This window comes from Macaca thibetana, chromosome 11 (assembly GCF_024542745.1).
Source record: "Macaca thibetana thibetana isolate TM-01 chromosome 11, ASM2454274v1, whole genome shotgun sequence".
Classification (NCBI taxonomy): domain Eukaryota; kingdom Metazoa; phylum Chordata; class Mammalia; order Primates; family Cercopithecidae; genus Macaca; species Macaca thibetana.
In genome coordinates, this window is record NC_065588.1 from 8,742,082 (window position 1) to 8,763,506 (window position 21,425).

The 21,425-nt window shown below is 42.2% G+C and overlaps 1 protein-coding gene across 3 annotated transcripts; it reads right to left on the minus strand.

The window, feature by feature from the left end:
* Positions 1-1,319: 1,319 nt before the first annotated feature.
* MFAP5 (microfibril associated protein 5) lies at positions 1,320-18,731 on the minus strand. 3 transcript variants are annotated; one of them, XM_050749575.1, is made up of 10 exons: positions 18,479-18,686; positions 17,898-17,957; positions 16,709-16,744; positions 11,353-11,397; positions 10,979-11,011; positions 9,909-9,944; positions 7,344-7,373; positions 5,869-5,956; positions 4,872-4,945; positions 1,320-3,571 (listed from the first exon to the last, which is right to left on the minus strand). In XM_050749575.1, the coding sequence occupies exons 2-10, from the start codon at positions 17,953-17,955 to the stop codon at positions 3,459-3,461; spliced, it is 513 nt and encodes a 170-aa protein (XP_050605532.1). In that variant the 5' UTR covers positions 17,956-17,957; positions 18,479-18,686; the 3' UTR covers positions 1,320-3,458. The 3 variants fall into 3 exon arrangements, with proteins under 3 accessions (XP_050605532.1, XP_050605533.1, XP_050605534.1); XM_050749576.1 differs by lacking the exon at positions 9,909-9,944 and having other exon boundaries at positions 18,479-18,687; XM_050749577.1 differs by lacking the exons at positions 7,344-7,373; positions 9,909-9,944 and having other exon boundaries at positions 18,479-18,731.
* Between the last annotated feature and the right edge of the window lie 2,694 nt (positions 18,732-21,425).

Below are 21,425 nucleotides of genomic sequence, written 5' to 3' on the forward strand. Positions count from 1 at the left end.
TACAGGCACCTGCCACCATGCCTGGGTAATTTTTTTGTATCTTTCTTAGAGACAGGGTTTTATCATGTTGGCCAGGCTGGTCTCGAACTCCTGACCTCAGGTGATCCACTTTTGTTACAAGGAAAAGAATGGAAAAGCCAACCTACTCAAGAACAGTTTAAGAGAAACCAATCAGCTTAAGTAGAAAAAAATATATATATATATAGTCTTATTATATACTTAATAGTCTTACTAAACCTTTGAACACATAATCTTGTTAATTCACAGGACCACCTCTAAGGCAGGTACTCCCTAATGCCTCGGCCTCCCAAAGTGCTGGGATTACAGGCGTGAGCTACCGCACCCGACCCTGAATCTTCTTTAAAAAAAGAAAAGACAGCGAGTAAAAGGTTTCCTAATTCTTGGAAACAAGATTATCAGGGACCTGAGATGGGATAGGGGTAAACAACAACCACAACTAAGGGGGGTAATGGAATTTCCGCCAGAGGGGAGGGGAGGGAGGGAAGTAGCTGGGACTGAAAACAACCACCTGAAATTTGATCTGGGACCTTTCTCAGGGGAAAGTCAGAGGGGGAAATAAGACTTTGTAAGGATGTGGAAAGAAAGCATGGAAAGCAGATTACAAATTTGTTTTACATAGTAAGAAGAGTTTAAAAGTGTAGAGAACATAAGAACAATGAGAAATGGCAACATACAGAAATTTGATCATGTAGAAGAGAAGTGAGTACAGCATGAAACTTCACTGAGCAAGATTGTCAGACTTGCAGGGGACAGAAAAGAAAAAGGGGACCACATGGGGAGGAGTATAAATACATTTGGAGTGTTGGGGAACTGATGGTAAAGTTATGGAGTGAAGGAAAAAATAGAGGATAGCAGAAAAGAGACATGTGAGCAATATTGTGCGCGCTCTCTCTCTCTCTCTCTCTATATATATATATATATATATTTTTTTTTTTTTTTTTTTTTTTGAGACAGTCTTGCTCTGTCACCCAGGCTGGAGTACAGTGACATAATCTCAGCTCACTGCAACCTCCGCTCCCAGGTTCAAGCAATTCTCCTGCCTCAGTGTCCCAAGTAACTGGGATTACAGGCACCCGCCACCATGCCTGGCTAATTTTTGTATTTTCAGTAGAGACGGGGTTTCACCATGTTAGGCAGGCTGGTCTCGAACTCCTGACCTCAGGTGATCCACCCACCTCAGCCTCCCAAAGTGCTGGGATTACAGGCATGAGCCACCACGCCCGGCTGATACACATTTTTAAAAGTGGAATAAAAGTTCATAAATTCAGGCCTTTTTGTAAACATAAAAGTGAAAAAGAACCAGAACAAAAGACATTTTATTTTGAGAAACAAATTGGAAACAAATATTTTAAAATGTTTAATTTGCAATATACATAATACTGGAATTGAAATGCTGTCTGATGCAAATGTTGCAATGTGGAGTAGAAGGGTCAAGTTCACGAAGATATTCTTAAAATGAATCTTGGAAACTCTGTGCCTATGAGGCTTCTCTGAAGTGGCTAAAACATGCATTTAATATGTCTGTCTAAATGAGTACATTTAATCCTAGAGACTATAAGGAATAGAGATTATATGCTTTGGGGCTTTTCGTAGCATTTCTTTTTAATCAGTTGTACAGATCCCATTAAACTAAATATTTCTTAACAGCAAGAATCTGATCATTTAACTAGTTTTCTCAGCAATATAAAAGGAATACAACCTCCACTGTCTTATGTAACTTGTCTCCTAGCTCCTATTTGAATTCCATTGGCTTTTATAGAAAGTTATTGAGTTATTCAGACAGAAGGATTCATGATATATAATTTGTCAATTGTTATAATGGGATTTTGTTCTATTCCATTATGGACTGCTATCCTCACCAGGATAAAACAGATATGGTTGCTGTAAATTAGACTTTGTCTAAGCTTCAAGAAATATGAATAAAGCATTTAAATCCAGAGAATCACAGAATTAAAGGAAATCTTAGAACTAAGAATATATATAATATATATATATTTCTTAAGATGGACTTTTACTCTTGTCAGCCAGGCTAGAGTGCAATGGCGCCATCTTGGCTCACTGCAACCTCCACCTCCTAGGTTCAATTGATTCTCCTGCCTCAGCCTCCCGAGTAGCTGGGATTACAGGCACGTGCCACCATGCTTAGCTAATTTTTGTATTTTTAGTAGAGATGGAGTTTCACCATATTGGCCAGGCTGGTCTCAAATTCCTGACCTCAAGTGATCCACCCGCCTCAGCTTCCCAAAATGCTGGGATTACAGGCATGAGCCACTGTGCCCGGCAGAACTAAGATAAATTTAACCTTCTCATTTTAAAGATGAGGAAATTAAACCAGGACCTAATGAAGGAAAATGACTTATCCAAGGCTACACGGTTACTGCTAGAGCCAGGATAAGAATGTGGGTTGTCTGAATATTGTGTTTCTTTCACTCTTTCATATTAACTATTAGGCAAACTTTCTGTCTGCCTATTAAAATTCAAGTCTGAATGCTCTTCTTAGGCCCCAGTCAGGATATTCCAAAAGCTATGTGCACAATACTTCTACCGTGCACTGGTAAGTTGGGAGGATGAATGAAGTAGCAACTCAAGGAAATGCCAACCAATGGTATGGTTTCACATTAAGCTCTCTAATTTGCTTTGTGGTGGTGGGTTAACCCCAGTCTACCCATAAACGAATCAGTAAATGAGACTTACTTTCCAACCTTACTTCCCAACTGGACAACTGCATGAAAAATTGGATAGGGAATTATGAGTCCAAGTTCTATACCTGGCATAGTCCTCATGCTTTAGTCCCAGCCTCTGAGCTTAGCAGAAGACTTTTTGGGTCCTTATGTATTGCTAGTAGAATTGTATAATTCTTGACTGTGTTGCAGAATCTTACAGGACAACAAAAGTTACCATGATGTATCTTATAAGGAAGACTTGGCAGGCAAATTTTCGGGCAAGCCAGCAAAATAGTTAAAGAGTAAAGAGGAACATGTGAATGATGGGGAGTTGGTCTAGGAAACTCTTGTGAGGAAAATAAATGAAGTTCTATGGTTAGCCCAAATAGACAAGGGTAGCTTCTTCAACAACCCTAAGATCTATATCAGACAGATTCAATAGTAAAGATTACTAGCCTAAAGTTTAGTCTCCCTTGAAATTGTACATAGAATGTTTGTATATAAGCCATATAGTCATCATCTATTCACTGTGTCTATGATATTGAGAAGCAGCAAAATTATGCAATCATATAGACTTTGTATTTTAAGTGCTAAAAAATGAGATAAATGTTATCAGTTTGGGTGAAAAATTAGACAGTGGGGGTAAAAGCTGGACATTGCAAAAGGATTGGTTTAAGAAATACTGTCTAAGGGTTAGCTGTCAATGGTTGGAGAAGAAGGAGATCCTCCTTCCTCTCACCCACATATTTTTTCTTCTTTCCTCTTTTTCGATGATCACAGACCATTAGGTCTCTGCAAATCCACATTTTCACAGGGAGGAAGTCGGAAGTAATTGGAGCGACGGAGTCTCCTAGGGGGCAGACCAGCCATCTGACGGCAAAGTTCATCTGGAAGAGAAGCAGAACATCATGAGAAGAGAATGCAGGAAGATAACAAAGACTCTCGTTTTAACGGATAGAGAAGACTTTGCAGTGTGGTGTAGCGAAAAGGTTGGAGAGAAAAAGATCTGGGTTTTAACTAGCTCTGCCACTTACTCTAGTTATTTGCCACTTCCTAGAAAGTTTCTTAAATTTTATAAACCTCACTATCCATTTCTGTAAAATGAGTATTAAAATACCTACCTCAACAGTATATTTCTGAGTATTAAAATGAAATCATGTATGCAAAGTACCTAGCACAGGTGACCAGTAAATGTTAGTTTCCTTTATATATCCAGCTGCCAATTCTTCTAATCATGGATCTATTAAATAGAAAAATGAAGTCTAATCATTCAGTATACATTTATGTGCTTACTATGGGCAAACAGCTAACTTTAGTAAGTCCCCTGAGATACTTGAAAGTGCCTAGAGTCCCAAATACTCATCCTCAATCTCAAGGTGCTTCCCTTGCAGGTGGCCTGCACAGAGCCAATGGGGGCACAGAGCAAGTTTCCTTCTGCGAAGTTAACTACAGCTCTTACTCAGGAACTCAGCACAAAGCGCGCTGCTGAGTCAGAAATGGCTTTGTCTGTGGTGTTGTCACCAACCACAGCCATCACTCGGGGCTGGCCATGGGGAAGGTGAGAGTATCTTTGTTCCCACCATGTATGGTCTATAACCACACATTTTGGGCCCTTGTAATTGGTCCTATAACTTCTTTCTACCTCCTTCTACCTGAAGTGTTACAGTAGGAAATTTACATTGTTCCTGGAATTGGTGAACTATTTATAACGTAGCTGATTTCTAAATGTCCCATCTATTTTTTAATTTATAGGTCCTATCCAAACCTTACTGTCTCCAAATTAGTGCATGTGTGTGTGTATGTTTTATTTTTAGTTATGATCATGGCTGCAGACTAGCAGAGTCTATTATCTGTAATGGCTGACTTGAAATTTTCCCTAGAACCCCAGTGAATAATCTTTAAAATAGCCAGAGTGTCAGAAAGCTCTCCAAATAGGAGACACTGTGGGGTCACAATCTAGTAGAAAAGGGATCTAGGGGTACTTTTCTTAGGGTTGTGTTTGTATATCAAGCATACTGCTTTACATAGATTGTTTATTTGAGATCACTTCCAGCAGGAACTGATGGAATCTAAGGGGGTAGCCTAAAGCCCTCCCCCAATACCAGACTTTGGATATAGTAATATCATGTCCCTATTTATCCCTCTCATAACTGCTTCTCTCCATTAAACATCCAGACATCATCTTACCTTTCATAGCTTCGTGTTCCTTACAGACAAGACGAGAGCAGATCTCCTTGTTGACGATGTACATACGTCGTAAACTGCAGATGTCCCAATGTCATAGGCAAGGAAGGAGATGGAAGAAAGCCTTGAGAGGAGAACTAACCTGGGTCTGGGACGCCTCTTCGACTCTCGTATTCCCCACTTTCCCTATCTGCTCTTCCCCAACTGGATTTCCTTAAGTATTTCAGACTTTTGCCCCCCACTGGAAAATAGGGGAGGGAATGGTATTAATTACTCTTCTATTTTTTAAATTTTATTTCAATAGTTTTTGGTGTACAGGTGGTTTTTGGTTACATGGATAAGTTCTTTAGTGGTGATTTCTGAGATTTTGGTGCACCCATCACCCAAGCAGTGTACACTCTGCCCAATATGTAGCCTTTATCCCTCATTCCTCTCCCACGCTTTCCCCTGAGTCCCCAAAGTCCATTATATCATTCTTATGCTTTTGCCTCCTCATAGCTTAGCTCCCACTTATAAGTGAGAACATACAACATTTGGTTTTTCATTGTTTAGTTACTTCATTTAGAATAATGGCCTCCAGTTCCATCCAAGTTGTTGCAAAGGCCATTGTTTTAATTATTCTTCTTCGTGATACTTTGCACAGTCTACCTAGGGTCAGGCTTAATATTCCTCCCCACTACTTTCTACCTTAGAGCTGGGCCATTTTCTTCAGCCTCCTTCTATCAGGTAATAAATTGAGTATGCCAGTGTTTCCCTCATGACCCTCCTTCCTCCAGCCCTCACCTTCATTTCCCTTCTAAGTTCTATTACTCTGCCTGTTCTTTGTATACCTCAGCCCAGACTTCAGGTTCTAGTTGGTACATTCAGAAATAGCTAGGAGGGTTGTGCTAAAAACGTGGACCCCCATCAAAGGTTGCAGTTCCATAGTGGGTACTCATTAGTTACCAACACAAAAACACTACCACAGAAGATGCTTTTTGGGCATTCTGGGATCCCTTACCTGGTGAAGCATAACTGATGAATGCATTGTTTAACCGGCCGATGCACAGAGTAGAGCCTTGTGCAAGTAAATTTCTCATCCCAGCACTCTGAAGAAGCCCAACACAAAAAATAAAGAGGTCCAAATAAAAGTAGCATAAACAAAGTATTAAAGGAATTGGGAAGAATAGATAAAGTAGGAAAAAAATACAGAGTAATCTCTGCAGAGAATCATTATAAATTGGGCTACATCCTTCCTGCTCACCAAAAACACAGCAAGAGGGAATTGACTAAATGAAGTTTTGGTGCTTCCCTACTTGGAACTAGAAGTGGATAAAATAGGCCAGGCGCGTTGGCTCACGCCTGTAATCCCAGCACTTTGGGAGGTCAAGGCGGGTGGATCACGAGGTCAGGAGATCGAGACCATCCTGGCTAACACAGTGAAACCCCATCTCTACTAAAAATACAAAAAATTAGCCAGGCGTGGTGGCGGGTGCCTGTAGTCCCAGCTACTCGGGAGGCTGAGGCAGGAGAATGGCGTGAACCCAGGAGGCAGAGCTTGCAGTGAGCCAAGATCATGCCACTGCACTCCAGCCTGGGTGACAGAGCAAGACTCCGTTAAAAAAAAAAAAAAAAGATAAAATAATCTCTGAAAGTACTTCTAGGAAAAAAAAGTCTTTCTAGGATTATCCATTATAAAATATAAAATAGGCTGGGCGTGGTGGCTCATGCCTGTAATTCCAGCACTTTGGGGGGACTAGACGAGGCAGGCAGATCACTTGAGGTCAGGAGTTCGAGACCAGCCTGGCCAACATGGTAAAACCCGTCTCTACTAAAAATACAAAAATTAGCCAGGAGTCGTGGCAGGCGCCTGTAATCTCAGCTACTTGGGAGGCTGAGGTGGGAGAGTCGCTTGAACCTGGGAGGCGGAGGTTGCAGTGAACCAAGATCATGCCACTGCACTCCAGCCTGGAGTGACAGAGTAAGACTCCATCTCAGAAGAAATAGAATAAAACAAAACAAAACAAAATAAAGTAAAATAAAATAAAATAAAATAGAAATGCTGATAATCCCATTCTGAAAAAAATATGATTACTTAGGCAGGTTGCTATTTCTCTGTTCCAGTAGTTTTCAACCCTAGCTATGTATCAGAATTATCAGTACATTAGGAAACACAATTTTAACCATGACCTCTATGGTAATATGGAGTCCTCGAAGTTAAATTGATGTCACTTCCTAATCCACTAACCACCATGTAAAGTACAAGGTACTTTAGGGAGAGGGCCATTTGGGGACCATGTAATATTTGTTCCATTCTTTCCCCATGACTTTTATGACGGGCGCTCATTTTTTTAAAAAAAGGAGTAAGGGAGTGAAGAACACTAATACTCTGAGAAATAATTGGAAGTAAACTAGAAGATGTGCCAAGTAACCTCCAAAGAACAAGGAGGTAAAGAATCCACAGGAAGAAAGAAGACATGCAAGCAACAATCATACCTGCAGTGGTATTTTTTTCACCAAGGGAGGCTGAAAGGCAGAAATTTTATTCCATTATTACCAATTCTAGAAGTTACTACCTCTGTAACTGCCACGCTGCCTCACTTAGGACCTGCTTGGAGTGCCCATAAATAGGGAGCAAATGAATTAATAACTCTTAGCAACTTCTAAAAGAAAACTTTCATTGAGCTGATTTGCTCCACGAAATTGAAGAGATTAGGAGGTAGGATGGGGTTTTTTTTCCTTTCTCCTTTCCTTCCTGAAGAGTTGAGAAATTCATTGTGTTGTGAATATCTCTGTATTGTTGACAAGAAGCAAATTTAGTAGGAACACAAGGCAAAGAGTTATATGCTTAGAGGAGCTTCTTCCTAGAGCTAAGTAGAGAAAAGATTATTATCCTGTATAAGCTCTTCCTTAAAGGGAAAATTTATTTTCTGTAGATTAGACACATCATCATAAATTATTTTGATAAAAGTTGTTGCCAAAGAATAATGAGGGTCAGCTGGGCACAATGGCTCATACCTGTAATCCCAGCACTTTGGGAGGCTGAGGCAGATAGATCATTTGAGGTCAGGAGTTCGAGACCAGCCTGGCCAACATGGTGAAACCCCTTCTCTACTAAAAATACAAAAATTAGTTGGGTGTGGTGATGTGCACCTATAATCCCAGCTACTCAGGAGGCTGAGGCAGGAGAATCGCTTGAACCTGGGAGGCAGAGGCTGCAGTGAGCCAAGTTTGTACCATTGCACTCCAGCCTAGGTGGCAGAGGGAGACTACATCTCAAAAAAACAATAATATAATAAAAATTAAAAAAGAATAATGAGGGTCATCCTAAACTAGGGGCAAATTTAATGTGGGCCTTATTCACAGAATAAAGAATAAGTCAAGGGGTTAGATGAATAGACTAGTCAGGGGAGTTACCAGGGAAAATGTCACTGGAAGTGTTGCAAATAGAATACTAGGACCTGTGTTATGAGATCTCATCTATCCCATGGTTTCAATGCAGGTCTATATGCTGATAATTTCCAAGCCTATATTTCCAATCTCATCTCTGCCCTAAGCTCCAGACCTATAAATCCAACTGCCTTTTTATGGAAGAGTTCTTGAATATTTCAAAGATCTTTCACATTCAATGTATCTCAAACTGACTTAATTATCTTTCCCTTCACTAATTCTAGTTGTTCTTCAGTGACTGAGACCACTATCCACCCAACAGCCACATCTAGAAAACAGGATGTCATGGCTGAGCGTGGTGGCTCATGCCTGTAATCCCAGCACTTTGGGAGGCGAAGGTGGGTGGACCATCTGAGGTCAGGAGTTCAAGACCAGCCTGGCCAACATGGTGAAACCCTGTCTCCACTAAAAATACAAAAAAATTAGCCAGGCGTGATTGTGGGCGCCTGTAATCCCAGCTACTAGGGAGGCTGAGGCAGGAGAATCGCTTGAACCCGGGAGGTGGAGGTTGCAATAAACCGAGATCGCACTACCACACTCTAGCTTGGGTGACAGAGCGAGAAAAAAAGAAAAAGAAAACTGGATGTCATCTCAACAATCCCCTCTCCGTTATAGCTCACATCATTTAATTCTCACTATCTCTACCTTGATTCAGGCCAGCATCTTTTATTGGGAACACTGCAACAGTGGCCCCACTGGTTTTCCCAGTTCTAGGCGATAGATCACGGTCAAATCAGTTTTCCACACTGCCCTGGGAATACAGTAGGGGGTTTGGAGGTGGGGTGTGATCCTTCCAATGCACAAATCTAATTATAATCTTCCCTTAAATGAACGTCTCTCTGGTTGGTTTTCCTGTCCACCCTACACCTTTTGATTTGTATTGTTTTCCTTATCTAAAAGCTCTTCCCTCTTCTATTAACTTAGTTCATTTCTACTTGTCTTTCAGGAAGCAGCTTAGTCAAATGTGCCCTCCAGAAAAAGCCTTTTCTCACCCCCAGCACTGAACCTAGTCAAGAACTCCTGTGTCTTGTTAAAAAATAATCTAGCCGTCTGTAATCCCAGCACTTTGGGAGGCTGAGGCAGGAGGATCACCTGAGGTCAGAAATTCAAGACCTGCTGGCCAACATGGCGAAACACCATCTCTACTAAAACTACAAAAAATTAGCCAGGCATGGTGGTGGGTGCCTATAATTCCAGCTACTAGGGTGTGAGGCAGGAGAATCACTTGAACCCAGGAGGCGGAGGTTGCAGTGAGCCGAGATCATGCCATTGCACTGCAGCCTGGGCGACAAGTGCAAGACTGCGTCTCAAAAAAAAAAAATTCATTCGAAGCATTGCTTCTTCTACCCTTTATCCTCCAAAACGTGTTTATACTTTTGTCTTGCCTTTACCCATCAAGTCTTGAAATTTTGAGAGAAAGATTAGCACAGTTCCTGTTCACTGGGTGTTCAACAATGTCATTAATTTGAATTGAACTACTGGAAATATGTGCTCCATAAACTGTCATCCTGTCTATTTAGGATCCTTCAGCAATTGCACACCATCCAGAATGGGCTCTGGGGAAAACCTAGAATGGCTCTGATGGCCCAGGGATCCCAGATCTGAACTCACCCAAGTCATCTGTGGAAGGTGCAATATCAGCCAAAACTGAAAAGGCACAAAACAGCAGGTATGAGGAGGGCTTCAAATTGCAAACGCAAGGCAGAGTAAGAAAAGGGAGAATGGAGATACTGTGGCAAGAGGAAGACTATGTCTGGCTTTGTGTTTTATGTATAAGGGAATAGAATTAATGGAAATAATTATAGTTTGTTTAAAGAATATTAGTCCTGGGTGGCTTGCAGTGGCTCACACCTGTAATCTCAGAATTTTGGGAGGCTGAGGCAGGTGGATCACTTGAGGTCAGGAGTTCAAGACGAGCCTGGTGAATATAGTGAAACCCCTTCTCTACTAAAAATACAAAAATCAGTGTGATGGCAGGCGCCTGTAATCCCAGCTATTCAGGAGGCTGAGGCAGGAGAATCACTTGAACACAGGAGATAGAGCTTGCTGTGAGCTGAGGTTGTGCTGCTGCATTCCAGCCTGGGCTACAGAGCTAGACTCTGTCTCAAAAGAAAAAAAAATCAGCACTGTCACTGAACAACACTCTCACAACCTCAGTATCCAAAGATAAAAGCAGGCCGGACGCGGCAGCTCCCGCCTGTAATCCCAGCGCTTTGGGAGGCCGAGGCCAGGAGTTCAAGACCAGCTGGGCCAACATGGTGAAATCCCTTCTCTACTAAAAATACAAAAATTAGTCAGGCGTGGTGGCAGGTGCCTGGAATCCCAGCTACTCAGGAGGCCAAGGCAGGAGAATCACTTGAACCCTTGAACCCAGGAAGTGGTGGTGGCCATGAGCCGAAATTGTGCCACTACATTCCAACCTGGGCAACAGAGTGAGACTCCCTCTCAAAAACAAACAACAAAAAACAAAAGCAAAGACAAAAGCACAGAATGAATTCAAGGCTGGAATAAATATTAATATTATTTTATTAATATTATTAATTAATTTTATATTTTATATATTATATAAAAATATATAATATATTTTTATATTATTATATATAATAATTCTTATTAATAATATTAATAAAATTAATATTAATAAGAACTATGCCTTTTTTTTTAACTACAGTAAAACTTACCTGTTTCATCTGTAGCAGGATCATTCACCAGATCTGCAAAGACACATAACAAGGAATGAAAAAATGCAGTCAGGAAAAGTAGCTAAGGAAAGCAGGATAAAGGGATGATGATCTCAAAGGAGGAAAGAAAGGCTGAAGAGAAAGTATGTGGACTCGGGCAGTTGAGGGACTATCACAGAAAGAAATGGAAGAGAGAATAAGATTGGGCGTGTGTAAAGAGATGCTGGCATCTAAGGTGGCAACAGAGCTCTGCATGAACTCAGAGCACCCACCAACCCTTTTGAAGTCTTTCTTTTTCTATATATAGACATGGCCTTCAATCTATCTATCCCTAATAAAACAGCACATAAACAAACAAAAAAGGCATAGCTTACTAGGATCTTCTGTGAATGTTTCTGGAGTCGTTTGAGTCACATCGTCTGAAAAGAAAATTAGAAAACAATTTCTGAGATTGTCTCCCTGCCACCCTTCCACTTCCAATAACTTAAATTGTGAAGCATAGTGCCCAGCGGAGCTGAGTATCCCACAAATGTTTTTCCTTGATTGCTTACAATGACAAACGATTGATGACCTCCTTTCAATACTTATTTAAAATGAAATCGGCTATACCAAAGGCATTGTGATTTTGACATTCATGATTCTGATATAATTGGGTATAAATTTGCTGATATGCTTATGAGTGTTTATAAAAGGTAGTACTGATTTTTTTATTTTTTTTAAGAATCTCGCTCTGTCACCCAGGCTGAAGTGCAGTGGCCAGTCTCGGCTCACTGCAACCTCCGCCTCCCAGGTTCAAGCAATTTTCGTACCTCAACTTCCCAAGTAGCTGGGATTACAGGCACACACCACCATGCCTGGCTAATATATACATACATATATATATATATATATATATTTTTTTTTTTTTTTTTTTTTTGAGACAGAGTCTCACTCTGTCGCCCAGGCTGGAGTGCAGTGGCGCGTGATCTCGGCTCACTGCAACCTCCGCCTCCCAGGTTCAAGCAATTCTCTGCCTCAGTCTCCTGAGTAGCTGGGATTACAGGCGCCTGCCACCACGCCCAGCTAATTTTTGTATTTTTAGTAGAGACGGGGTTTCACCATGTTGGCCAGGCTGGTCTCAAACTCCTGACCTTGCGATCCACCTGCCTTGGCCTCCCAAAGTGCTGGAATTACAGGCGTGAGCCACCACGCCCGGCCATGTTGATGGTTTTCTGATGCTCATTGAGAAGTGAGGTGAAAATGGGGAGGGAAAATGTCAATATAAGTACAGAATGGTTTGCATTTGATTATCGGAAAGTAAAGTCAGAGGAAAAGAAATAAAAATGGTCCAGGTCTTAAGGTAGAATCTATTATATTAGGATAAACTGAGAAAACTGTTTCTGAAACTGTAAATAATAGCACTTCCTAAAACCAGTGGTCTCTACTTTATAAAGCAAAATAACAAAGCAGCATTAACATTTACTTTTATTTTTAAATTTACATATAAATTTTATTGTATGTGTTTATAGTATCCACCGTGACATTTTGATAGACATGTATAAAGTGAAATGGTTACTACAGTCAAGCAAATTAACATATCCATATCCTCATTAGTTTCCTTTTTTGTATGTGTATAATAAGAGCACCTGAAATTTACTCTCTTAGCAAACAACATTTAAATATTTAGCAAACAGGCCTGGTGCAGCGGCTCACACCTGTAATCCTAGCATACTGGGAGGCCCAGGCAGGCAGATCACCTGAGGTCAGGAATTCAAAACTAACCTGGCCAACATGGTGATCTACTAAAAATACAAAAATTAGCCTGGCGTGGTGGTGCACGCCTGTAATCCTAGCTACTCTGGAGGCTGAGGCAGGAGAATCGCTTGAACCCTGGAGGCAGAGGTTGCAGTGAGCCGAGATCGTGCCATTGCACTCCAGCCTGGGCGATAAGAGAGAAACCCCATCTCAAAAAAATAATTAAAAAATAAATAAATATTAAGCAAACATTGCATCAGCAATTACCCTTCAATGTAAATAGTTTACATTCATAATCCATTCTACCCACTAGGGGTCAGCAAATTCACATAGTTTACTTTAACTTTTTTTTTTTTTGAGACAGAGTCTCTCGCCCTATCACCCAGGCTGGAGGGCAGTGGTGGCATGATCTCGGCTCACGGCAACCTCCGCCTCCCAGATTCAAGTGATTCTCCTGCCTCAGCCTCCTGAGTAGCTGGGACTACAGGCATGCGCCACCATTCCCAACTAGTTTTTCTATTTTTAGTAGAGATGGAGTTTCAACATGTTGGCCAGGCTGGTCTTGAGTTCCTGACCGCAGGTGATCCAACCACCTTGGCCTCCCAAAGTGCTGAGATTACAGGCATGAGCCACCATGCCCGGCCTGACTTTTTTTTTTTAACTTCGGATTCTATTAATAAACATCAGATGGGCCGGGCGCGGTGGCTCAAGCCTGTAATCCCAGCACTTTGGGAGGCCGAGACGGGCGGATCACGAGGTCAGGAGATCGAAACCATCCCAACATGGGCTAACATGGTGAAACCCCGTCTCCACTAAAAAATACAAAAAACTAGCCGGGCGAGGTGGCGGGCGCCTGTAGTCCCAGCTACTCGGGAGGCTGAGGCAGGAGAATGGCGTGAACCCGGGAGGCGGAGCTTGCAGTGAGCTGAGATCCGGCCACTGCACTCCAGCCTGGGCGACAGAGCGAGACTCCGTCTCAAAAATAAATAAATAAATAAAAATAAAATAAAAATAAAAATAAACATCAGATGTAAATCTGATGGGAACAAATATTTTTATAAAGCATGTCAGAGTTATGGATGATTGTTTAAAAGGTGAAATACAAATAAAGCATTTCATAGGAGTTCCCCTTGCCCACCTCATCCTTTTTTCTAAATTACAGATAGAAATTCATCAGGTTTGGCTAGGCTTCATGGCTTATGCCTGTAATCCCAGCATTTTGGGAGACCAAGGCATGTGAATCACTTGAGGTCAGGAGTTCGAGACCAGCCTGGCCAACATGGAGAAACCCCATCTCTACTAAAAATACAAAAATTAACCGGGCATGAGTGGTGCATGCCTGTAGTCCAAATTACTAAGGAGGCTGAGGCAGGAGAATGAATTGAACCCAGGAGGCGGAGGTTGCAGTGAGCTAAGATCTTGCCACTGCACTCCAGCTTGGAACAGAGGGAGACTCTCCTTCAAAAAAAAGAAAAAAAAAAAAGTCATCGGCCTTGACAAAAAAGCCTCTTAACCTTTCACACTCATTATAGTATTTCTTCTTTCAGAACACTCTTTTTTTTAGCTGGACGTCATTGATTGGAAGAACAATCTTTAATAAAAGGAATCCAAGTCTCTTCCAGTCCCACAGAATATTTGAAAAACCGCTAACCTGAATCATTCCAGAGACTGCAAGAGAGGAGTCTCTCCTGGGTGTAGCCCAATCCTTCCTGGTTCCCTTTCTCCAGAGGCCTAGCTACATTCCAGTCCAGCCACTCACAGAAACAGCCGCAAAGCAATGGGAGAACAGAGGGCTTGAGAATGTATCCTAGCTGTCTCTGGGATTTCAGGACAGAGTACAGTTTTTCTGCGTATACCTCAGTTTAACCAACTGTTTCAAGAGCTATCACCATATAAATGCTTTATCTAGTATTCATGAAGTTCTCTCTGAAAAAAAAAAATTAACATATTCTCTTTTCCTTTTCTTTTTTTGAGAGAAACTCTCACTCTGTTGCCAGTACGGTGGTGCCGTAATAGCTCATTTGCAGCCTCAAACTGCCAGGCTCAAGTGATCCCTTCCACCTCAGCCTCCTGAGTAGCTAGGACAACTGGCAAACCACCACACCTGGCTTTTTTTTTTTTTTTTTTTTTTTTTTTTTTTTTAAGAGACAGGGTCTCAGGCTGTAAGCAGTGGCTCAAATCTGTAATCCCAGCACTTTGGGGGGCCGAGGAGGGCAGATCACCTGAGGTCAGGAGTTCGTGACCAGCCTGACCAACATGGTGAAACCCTGTCTCTACTAAATGCAAAAAATTAGCTAGGCGTGGTGGCGCATGCCTGTAATCCCAGCTACTTGGGAGGCTGAGACAGGAGAATCACTTGTACGTGGGAGGTGGAGGTTGCAGTGAGCCGAGACTGCGCAATTGCACTACAGCCTGGGCAACAAGAGTGAAACTTCGTTTCAAAAAAACAAAAAGGGAGGGTCTCACTCTGTTGCCCAGGCTGATCTCAAACTCATGGCCTCAAGTGATCCTCCCACCTCAGCCTCCCAAAGTGCTTGGTATTACAGGCAAGACAATTCATCGTACCTTATGATATGTCTGCAAGAAAAGCATCTAAAGTCATAACACAGGACTGGTTCCTAATCAGCCCAGAAAAATGGATTCCGATTTTCAGTTTTGCTGGTGCTGAAATCTCCAGAGGCCTTTCCCCTAGTCTGAAGTCTAGTCACATTCCTGCCCTTTTTTCCTAGATTCAGATCTAGATTCAGAAACTCTGGGATTCAGATATTTTTACCAATAACAGAAAAAATTTTTGTATTTTTGTCTTCTGCACCAGGACCCACTGCAAGAAAAATATATTATACGGTACCCTGGTGTATACATATGGAAAACTAAGAGAAGTTTTATTAAATGTGTATGAAATAATACTTTACTCTTGTAAAACACATGCAATGCATCCTGGTATATTTGTTTTGGTCTATCTTAATTCATTTAAAAAACTAATACCAGTTGTGACCCACTAAGTTGATTTCATGATCCTTTTAATAGGTTACATACTGGAGCGCTCTGTCCTCTAACTCTCCTGGGATGGGAGAAATGAAGAGATAAATTATAATTATGTTGAATGCCTTGAGGCAGAATGGAGTTTTCTTCATGAAGTTGAAGAAAGTAGTCCTTTAGGAGTCACAACTTTTGGGATTTTTGCTGCGGAGAATGGTGTGAGCAAAAAATACCTAAAAAGCAGAAAAACCAGAAAAACCAAAAAATACCTTTTGGGTTTTGCCCGGTTATGCCACAATCTCACTTAGTACTGACATACTGACATGACTTCTTTTTTCTATTTTTTTTTTTTTTTTTTTTTGAGTCAGTCCCACTCTGTTTCCCAGGCTGGAGTGCAATGGTATGATCATGGCTCACTGCAACCTCAGCCTCCTGGGTTCAAGCAATTCTCATGCCTCAGCCTCCTAAGTAGCTAGAACCACAGGCATGCGCCACCATGCCAGGCTAATTTTTTTTTTTCTTTTTCCTAGAGATGAGGTCTCCCAATGTTGCCCTGGTTGGTCTCAAACTCCTGGGCTCAAGCGATCCTCCTGCCTCAGCCTCCCAAAGTGGTGGGATTATGGGTATAAGATGACTTCTTACCCGGTCTTTCATTTTTCCACAGTTACATGGATTAAGGAATGCTTTTTGTAAGGACTAGTGAGCATTTTCTGAGTAAGATAGGAGATGTGTAGAGAAGAGTGAAAACAGAAATGGGCATAGAGGAGGTCTTGGGAAGGTGTTTCAGTAGTTTAAACACACACACACAAGAAACTTTTATGAATGGGATAATAGGATTGTGGAAACTGGTGAAGTTGATCCTATTTCTCACACTTTGGCAACGCATCTCTCTGTTGTAGGAAATTTTTTTTTTTTTTTTGGCAGCGATAGATAAGTAGGAAGGATTTTTTTAACTCTGTTTACCTAAATTTTCCTGATAAGAACCCCAACAGAGCCCCTATCCAAGGGTTCACCTACCTCCTCGTTGACTATTGACCCCCAGGGGTATCCAGTCTATAGCAAAGGAAGAGAAAAGAGATGTGAGTGACTGCAACTCTATACCTCATAACCCTTTTATGAGACAAATCAGAAAATCATGGAGAAATGGTTCTACTTTATCTCTGTGACTTATCCTATATAGCTCAATATAAAATTACTGAGACCATTAGTGCCATGAACAAAACCAATAGGAATAGAAACATTTCAGAAAGACAAGTTCCTTCACTGCTGTGCATTTGTTTGGTAAAATAAAATTTAAAAAGTTCCTGAGAACAAAGCCCTGCTGCCCTCTTGCCCTCATTCCTGGCCAGGAATGAAGTCCAGCTCCACTGATAGACCTGGCAGCCCTTCTAGTGTTTCCTGCTCTTCTAGCCCCACGGCTTCCCCTCTAGCTATGCTAGTGAACAAGACAGAAGAATGATTTTTCTCAATCTGTATCGGAAGAGGGAGAAAAAAAAAATAGAGTAGGACATCTTTACAGCCTAAAATTCACTTTCTGTGGCCAATCTTCTAGCCAGATTCTGGGAAATCTGGGAAGATCACTTTTTTCTTGTGTCAGTGTGGCACATATTTTTCACATGCCTGTGAATATACCCGCGTGTATGATGGTAATAGTGTATGTATTCTCACTGTTCTTCTTCAAGATTTAAATTTGGTCCAGTTTCTTTTTTTTTTTTTTTTTTTTTTAAATGGAGAAGAGGTTAACTCGTCTCACTATGTTGCCCAGGTTGGTCTCAGTGATCCTCCCCACTCAGTCTCCCAGAGTGCTAGGAGTACAGGTGTGAGCCCACCATGCCCAGCCCAGGTCCAGTTTCTTTCTAGGTAGCCCCTCTGTGTTTGTGTATGCATTTGTATATCAGCTTCTTGTTTGCTTTGCAATTTGTTTATTCAACCCTCTTTGGGTGGTTAATGTGCATTTTTGTGTATCTTCGTTGCACTTTAGTTTCATAATTCTCGGGAGGCTTTCCCCTAGTCTGAAGTCTAGTCACATTCCTGACCTTTTTTCCTTAACACAAAATCTGTTCTTTTCTTCTACTAGGAATTCCAGAGCTCAATATCAAGCATCTCTACTGCTATTCCTCTTCAACCTCATTCCATCCCATCTCCTGCCACGCACATGTATAGCTGAGGAGCTGAGGGTTCAGGGAGCAAAGAATAAAGGACTCACCAGAGGGGATGATGAATGCAGCAAGAAACAGCAGCACCTTGGGTCCCAAGAGCGACATATCTATAGGGGTGGCGGGCATAGCAGAGAATGTGATGCTCAGAGGCACATCAGCATTTCAGCGCCAGGGAAAGATGCCTCCGAGGTCCCTGTCTCTTTGTCTTCCCAGAACTTTCTCCATTTTCCCTTATGACTCAAACCCTCTCTCTCTTTTCTTACCTTTCACCCAACATTCGTTTCTCCCTCAAATCTATTCTTTGGTCACGTACCATTATTCTTGCTTGTATTATTCTCTTCTACCAAGTCAGAGGAAATTTTACATTTTGCATGGTCCATACTTGGCCCTACCCCTTGGCCTCTTTCATCCCTGATGTGGAATCTTCCTTTCTCATCTGCATGTCTTTTTCATATCATCTGCTCATCTTGGCATCTCCTTCATTGGAATTCCATGGTTATTTGGGAGGTCTGCTCAAGTCTAAGTTCAGTGACGCTCCCCGTTGCCCCTCTCCAGCCCTTTCACACACACACAGACATACCCACATTCCCTCTGTCTCTTTAGGGTTTTAGGTAATCAAACAACTCACTGTCTATGGTGTTCTGCTCTTTCCACCGAGTCCTTTGGCTGCTGAATGTGTCTCTCTCCTCTTACGCTGTTCCTACTTTGGCTGGAGAATAAGATGAACAGAGCCACTCCCTGGAAAGGACTTCAGATTTGGCCTCCTCTGAAACAATGAGATGAGGGAGAGCAAGAAAGCCAGGCTAGGCGTAGAATGAGTGTTACAATGAGGCTGGAATGAGAAGGGAGATGGGAATTGGCAGTTGCTCACGCCCTCATTCCGAATGTTATGACCACACTGGTGAGAGCTCTTGCTGCTCCCTGGAAGAGCTGGAACCAGCTCATGTATTGCCTTTCTTCCATCCGCCTTCTTTCTGGTCCCAGCGCTCCTTTTTTCCTTGGGTTCCTTCTTACCGAAAAGTTCCATCTCCTCCTCGGTGTGTTTTAATGCACATTATAGATGCTGTTTCTCTCTCTCCCTGGCTTCTTTTTTTTTTTTTTTTTCAGACAGGGTTTTGCTCCTGTCACCCAGGCTGGAGTGCAATGATTCAATTTTGGCTCACTGCAACCTTTGCCTCCTGAGTTCAAGCGATTCTCCTCCCTCAGCCTTCCTATCTTTCGTATTTGAATCATTCCTGCATCCCACTTTCTCACTTTGTTTTGCCTCTTTCTTGACCTACACGTTTAGACTCTTCGTGGTTTTTTCCCTTGGGGATATCCTATGTATTCTCACCACCAAGCAAGCACAGATGCCATATGAGTTTTGTCCAAGAGGAACGCTGGCTATCTTGGGGTTATAAAAAGTTGAGGAAATTTTCAGAACTCTCCAAATCATTTTCAAATGTAGAGAAGCTCCGTGAAAGGGGTGCCAGCCTTACTTTGTCTTTTGGCTTTGTTTGAGCTTAACTAAGAATCTGGGTTTCTGGGATCTTAAGGATAAAATGCCCTCAGATACCCAAAGAAAATTGAAAGGCAAGGTTATTATGCTTGCCTTATTTTCTACCAATATTTTTCCTTAGATCATGTAATGTGTAGATAACACTTTCTCAGATCCAGGAATCTTTTTTTTTTTTTTTTTTTTTAAGATAGGGTCTTGCTCTGTCACCCAGGCTGGAGTATAGTGGCATGATCACAGTTCCCTGCAGGCTTGACCCGGGCTCAAGTGATCCTCCTGCCTCAGCCTCCTAAGTCTCTGGGACTACAGGTGCATGCCACCATGCCAGGTGAATTTATGTTTATTTTTTTGTAGAGACAGGATTTTGCTATGTTGCTCAGGCTTGATCCAGGAATTTTAAAGACTTTGTATTTGCTCTTATTCATAGAGACTCTGGTGGTTCAACCACTAAAACATTCCCGCTTTGAATTCAAGAGCAAACGTGAATTACAGAAACTCAAGTCAGAGGAATGGTGGACCTTGTATGCCATAGAAATATGTAAGTTTCAGGTTATCTGTTAGTTCCTTTAGTCCACATTATATATCTCCCTGATGAAATAAATTAGAGAAAAGTGCAGGGAGAGAGAGAGCAGATAGTAATAATAAATTACAGACTAGAAGAAAAAAAAAGGGGGGTATGATGGAAGGCAGGAAGGAAGGAAAGAAGGAGTCTAGTTGAGAGGAAGAAAGAGCAGTGGACACAGAAATAAGCAAATCGCACTTTGTAAGCACCTCTGGGACCTCTGAGGGAGCTGTAAATGCTACATCTCTAAGATACATGGAATCTGGTCAGTCCGCAGAACAATCCGAGTGCTACGCCCAGCTCTTCCTGATCTTCCTGCCCCAGAACTTGTTCTTCTTCCATCTGCTCCACAGTGAGGGGGCTGAGGCTAGAAAACAGATGTGATTCTAGTCTGAGGAGAGTCAGGGAAAGAAAAGGGTGTGGGGAGAAGAAACAAAAAGGCAGATGCAAAGCAGGACATAGCTAAGGCAGGACATAGAATGAAGAGCCTAGAGCAACAGTCAAGTTTTCCATGAAGCTCAGACAGATGGAGACACTGAACTCAGGCCAGTCATTTGGCAGGGAGAGCAATGACCTCAATGTGCTGGCCTGGCTAGAGGCTATAGTTTGGGAGAGCCTCCCCAGGCAGTGGGAGGGGGTGTTCTCCTGGGGTTGTGGGAGGTAGTCTGGAGTTGGGGCAGTGAAAACAGGAACAGAATGTTCAGAGCAGGGCTGAAGAAGAGAACAGGAAGGAAGTAGCATCCTAGAAGGAAAGGAGAGGTAGTGAGGCAGGAACTGGTAGAAGAGCAGGACAACAATATGTTGTTGAGTTTTAGAGACTTTTGAGAACGCAGTTTGTTTCAAGGTTGGTTAGTTTCTTTTCTTTTCTTTTTTTTTTTTTTTTTTTGGGAGACTGAGTCTCGCTCTGTTGCCCAAGCTGGAGTGTAGTGGCGTGAACTTGGCTCACTGCAACCTTCGCCTCCTGGGTTCAAGTGATTTTCCTGCCTCAGCCTCCTTAGTAACTGGGATGACAGGCACCCGCCACCACGCCCAGCTAATTTTTGTATTGTTAGTAGAGAGGGGGTTTCGTCGTGTTGGCCAGGCTGGTCTCAAACTCCTGACCTCAAGTGATCTGCTCCCCTCAGCCTCCCAAAGTACTGGGATTACAGGTGTGAGCCACCGCGCCTGGCCAAGGTTGGTTAATTTTTTCATGGCAACTATGGTGGGCCCTTTTTTCTACTATAGTTCCCTGTTTGTTTTCAGAGCCCAAGTTTGGATCCCCAGGCGTAGAGATCCCCAGATTTGCTTTTCTCGGGGTGATTTGATCAGCCTCGGTTGCATCGTACATCAATTAATCATTTAATTACATCAAGTCAAAATCAGCACCAATGGTCAGAAACCAGCAAATGCCATGCAGCGTTACAAGCCCATAATTTTCTGGGGTTCTTTTTGACTCATTGAGTAGTAGCCCATACTTCCATCCCACATAGGCTGGATTTCCTGAGGGCCGACAACACATTCTCCAGCAAAAAGAAAGCC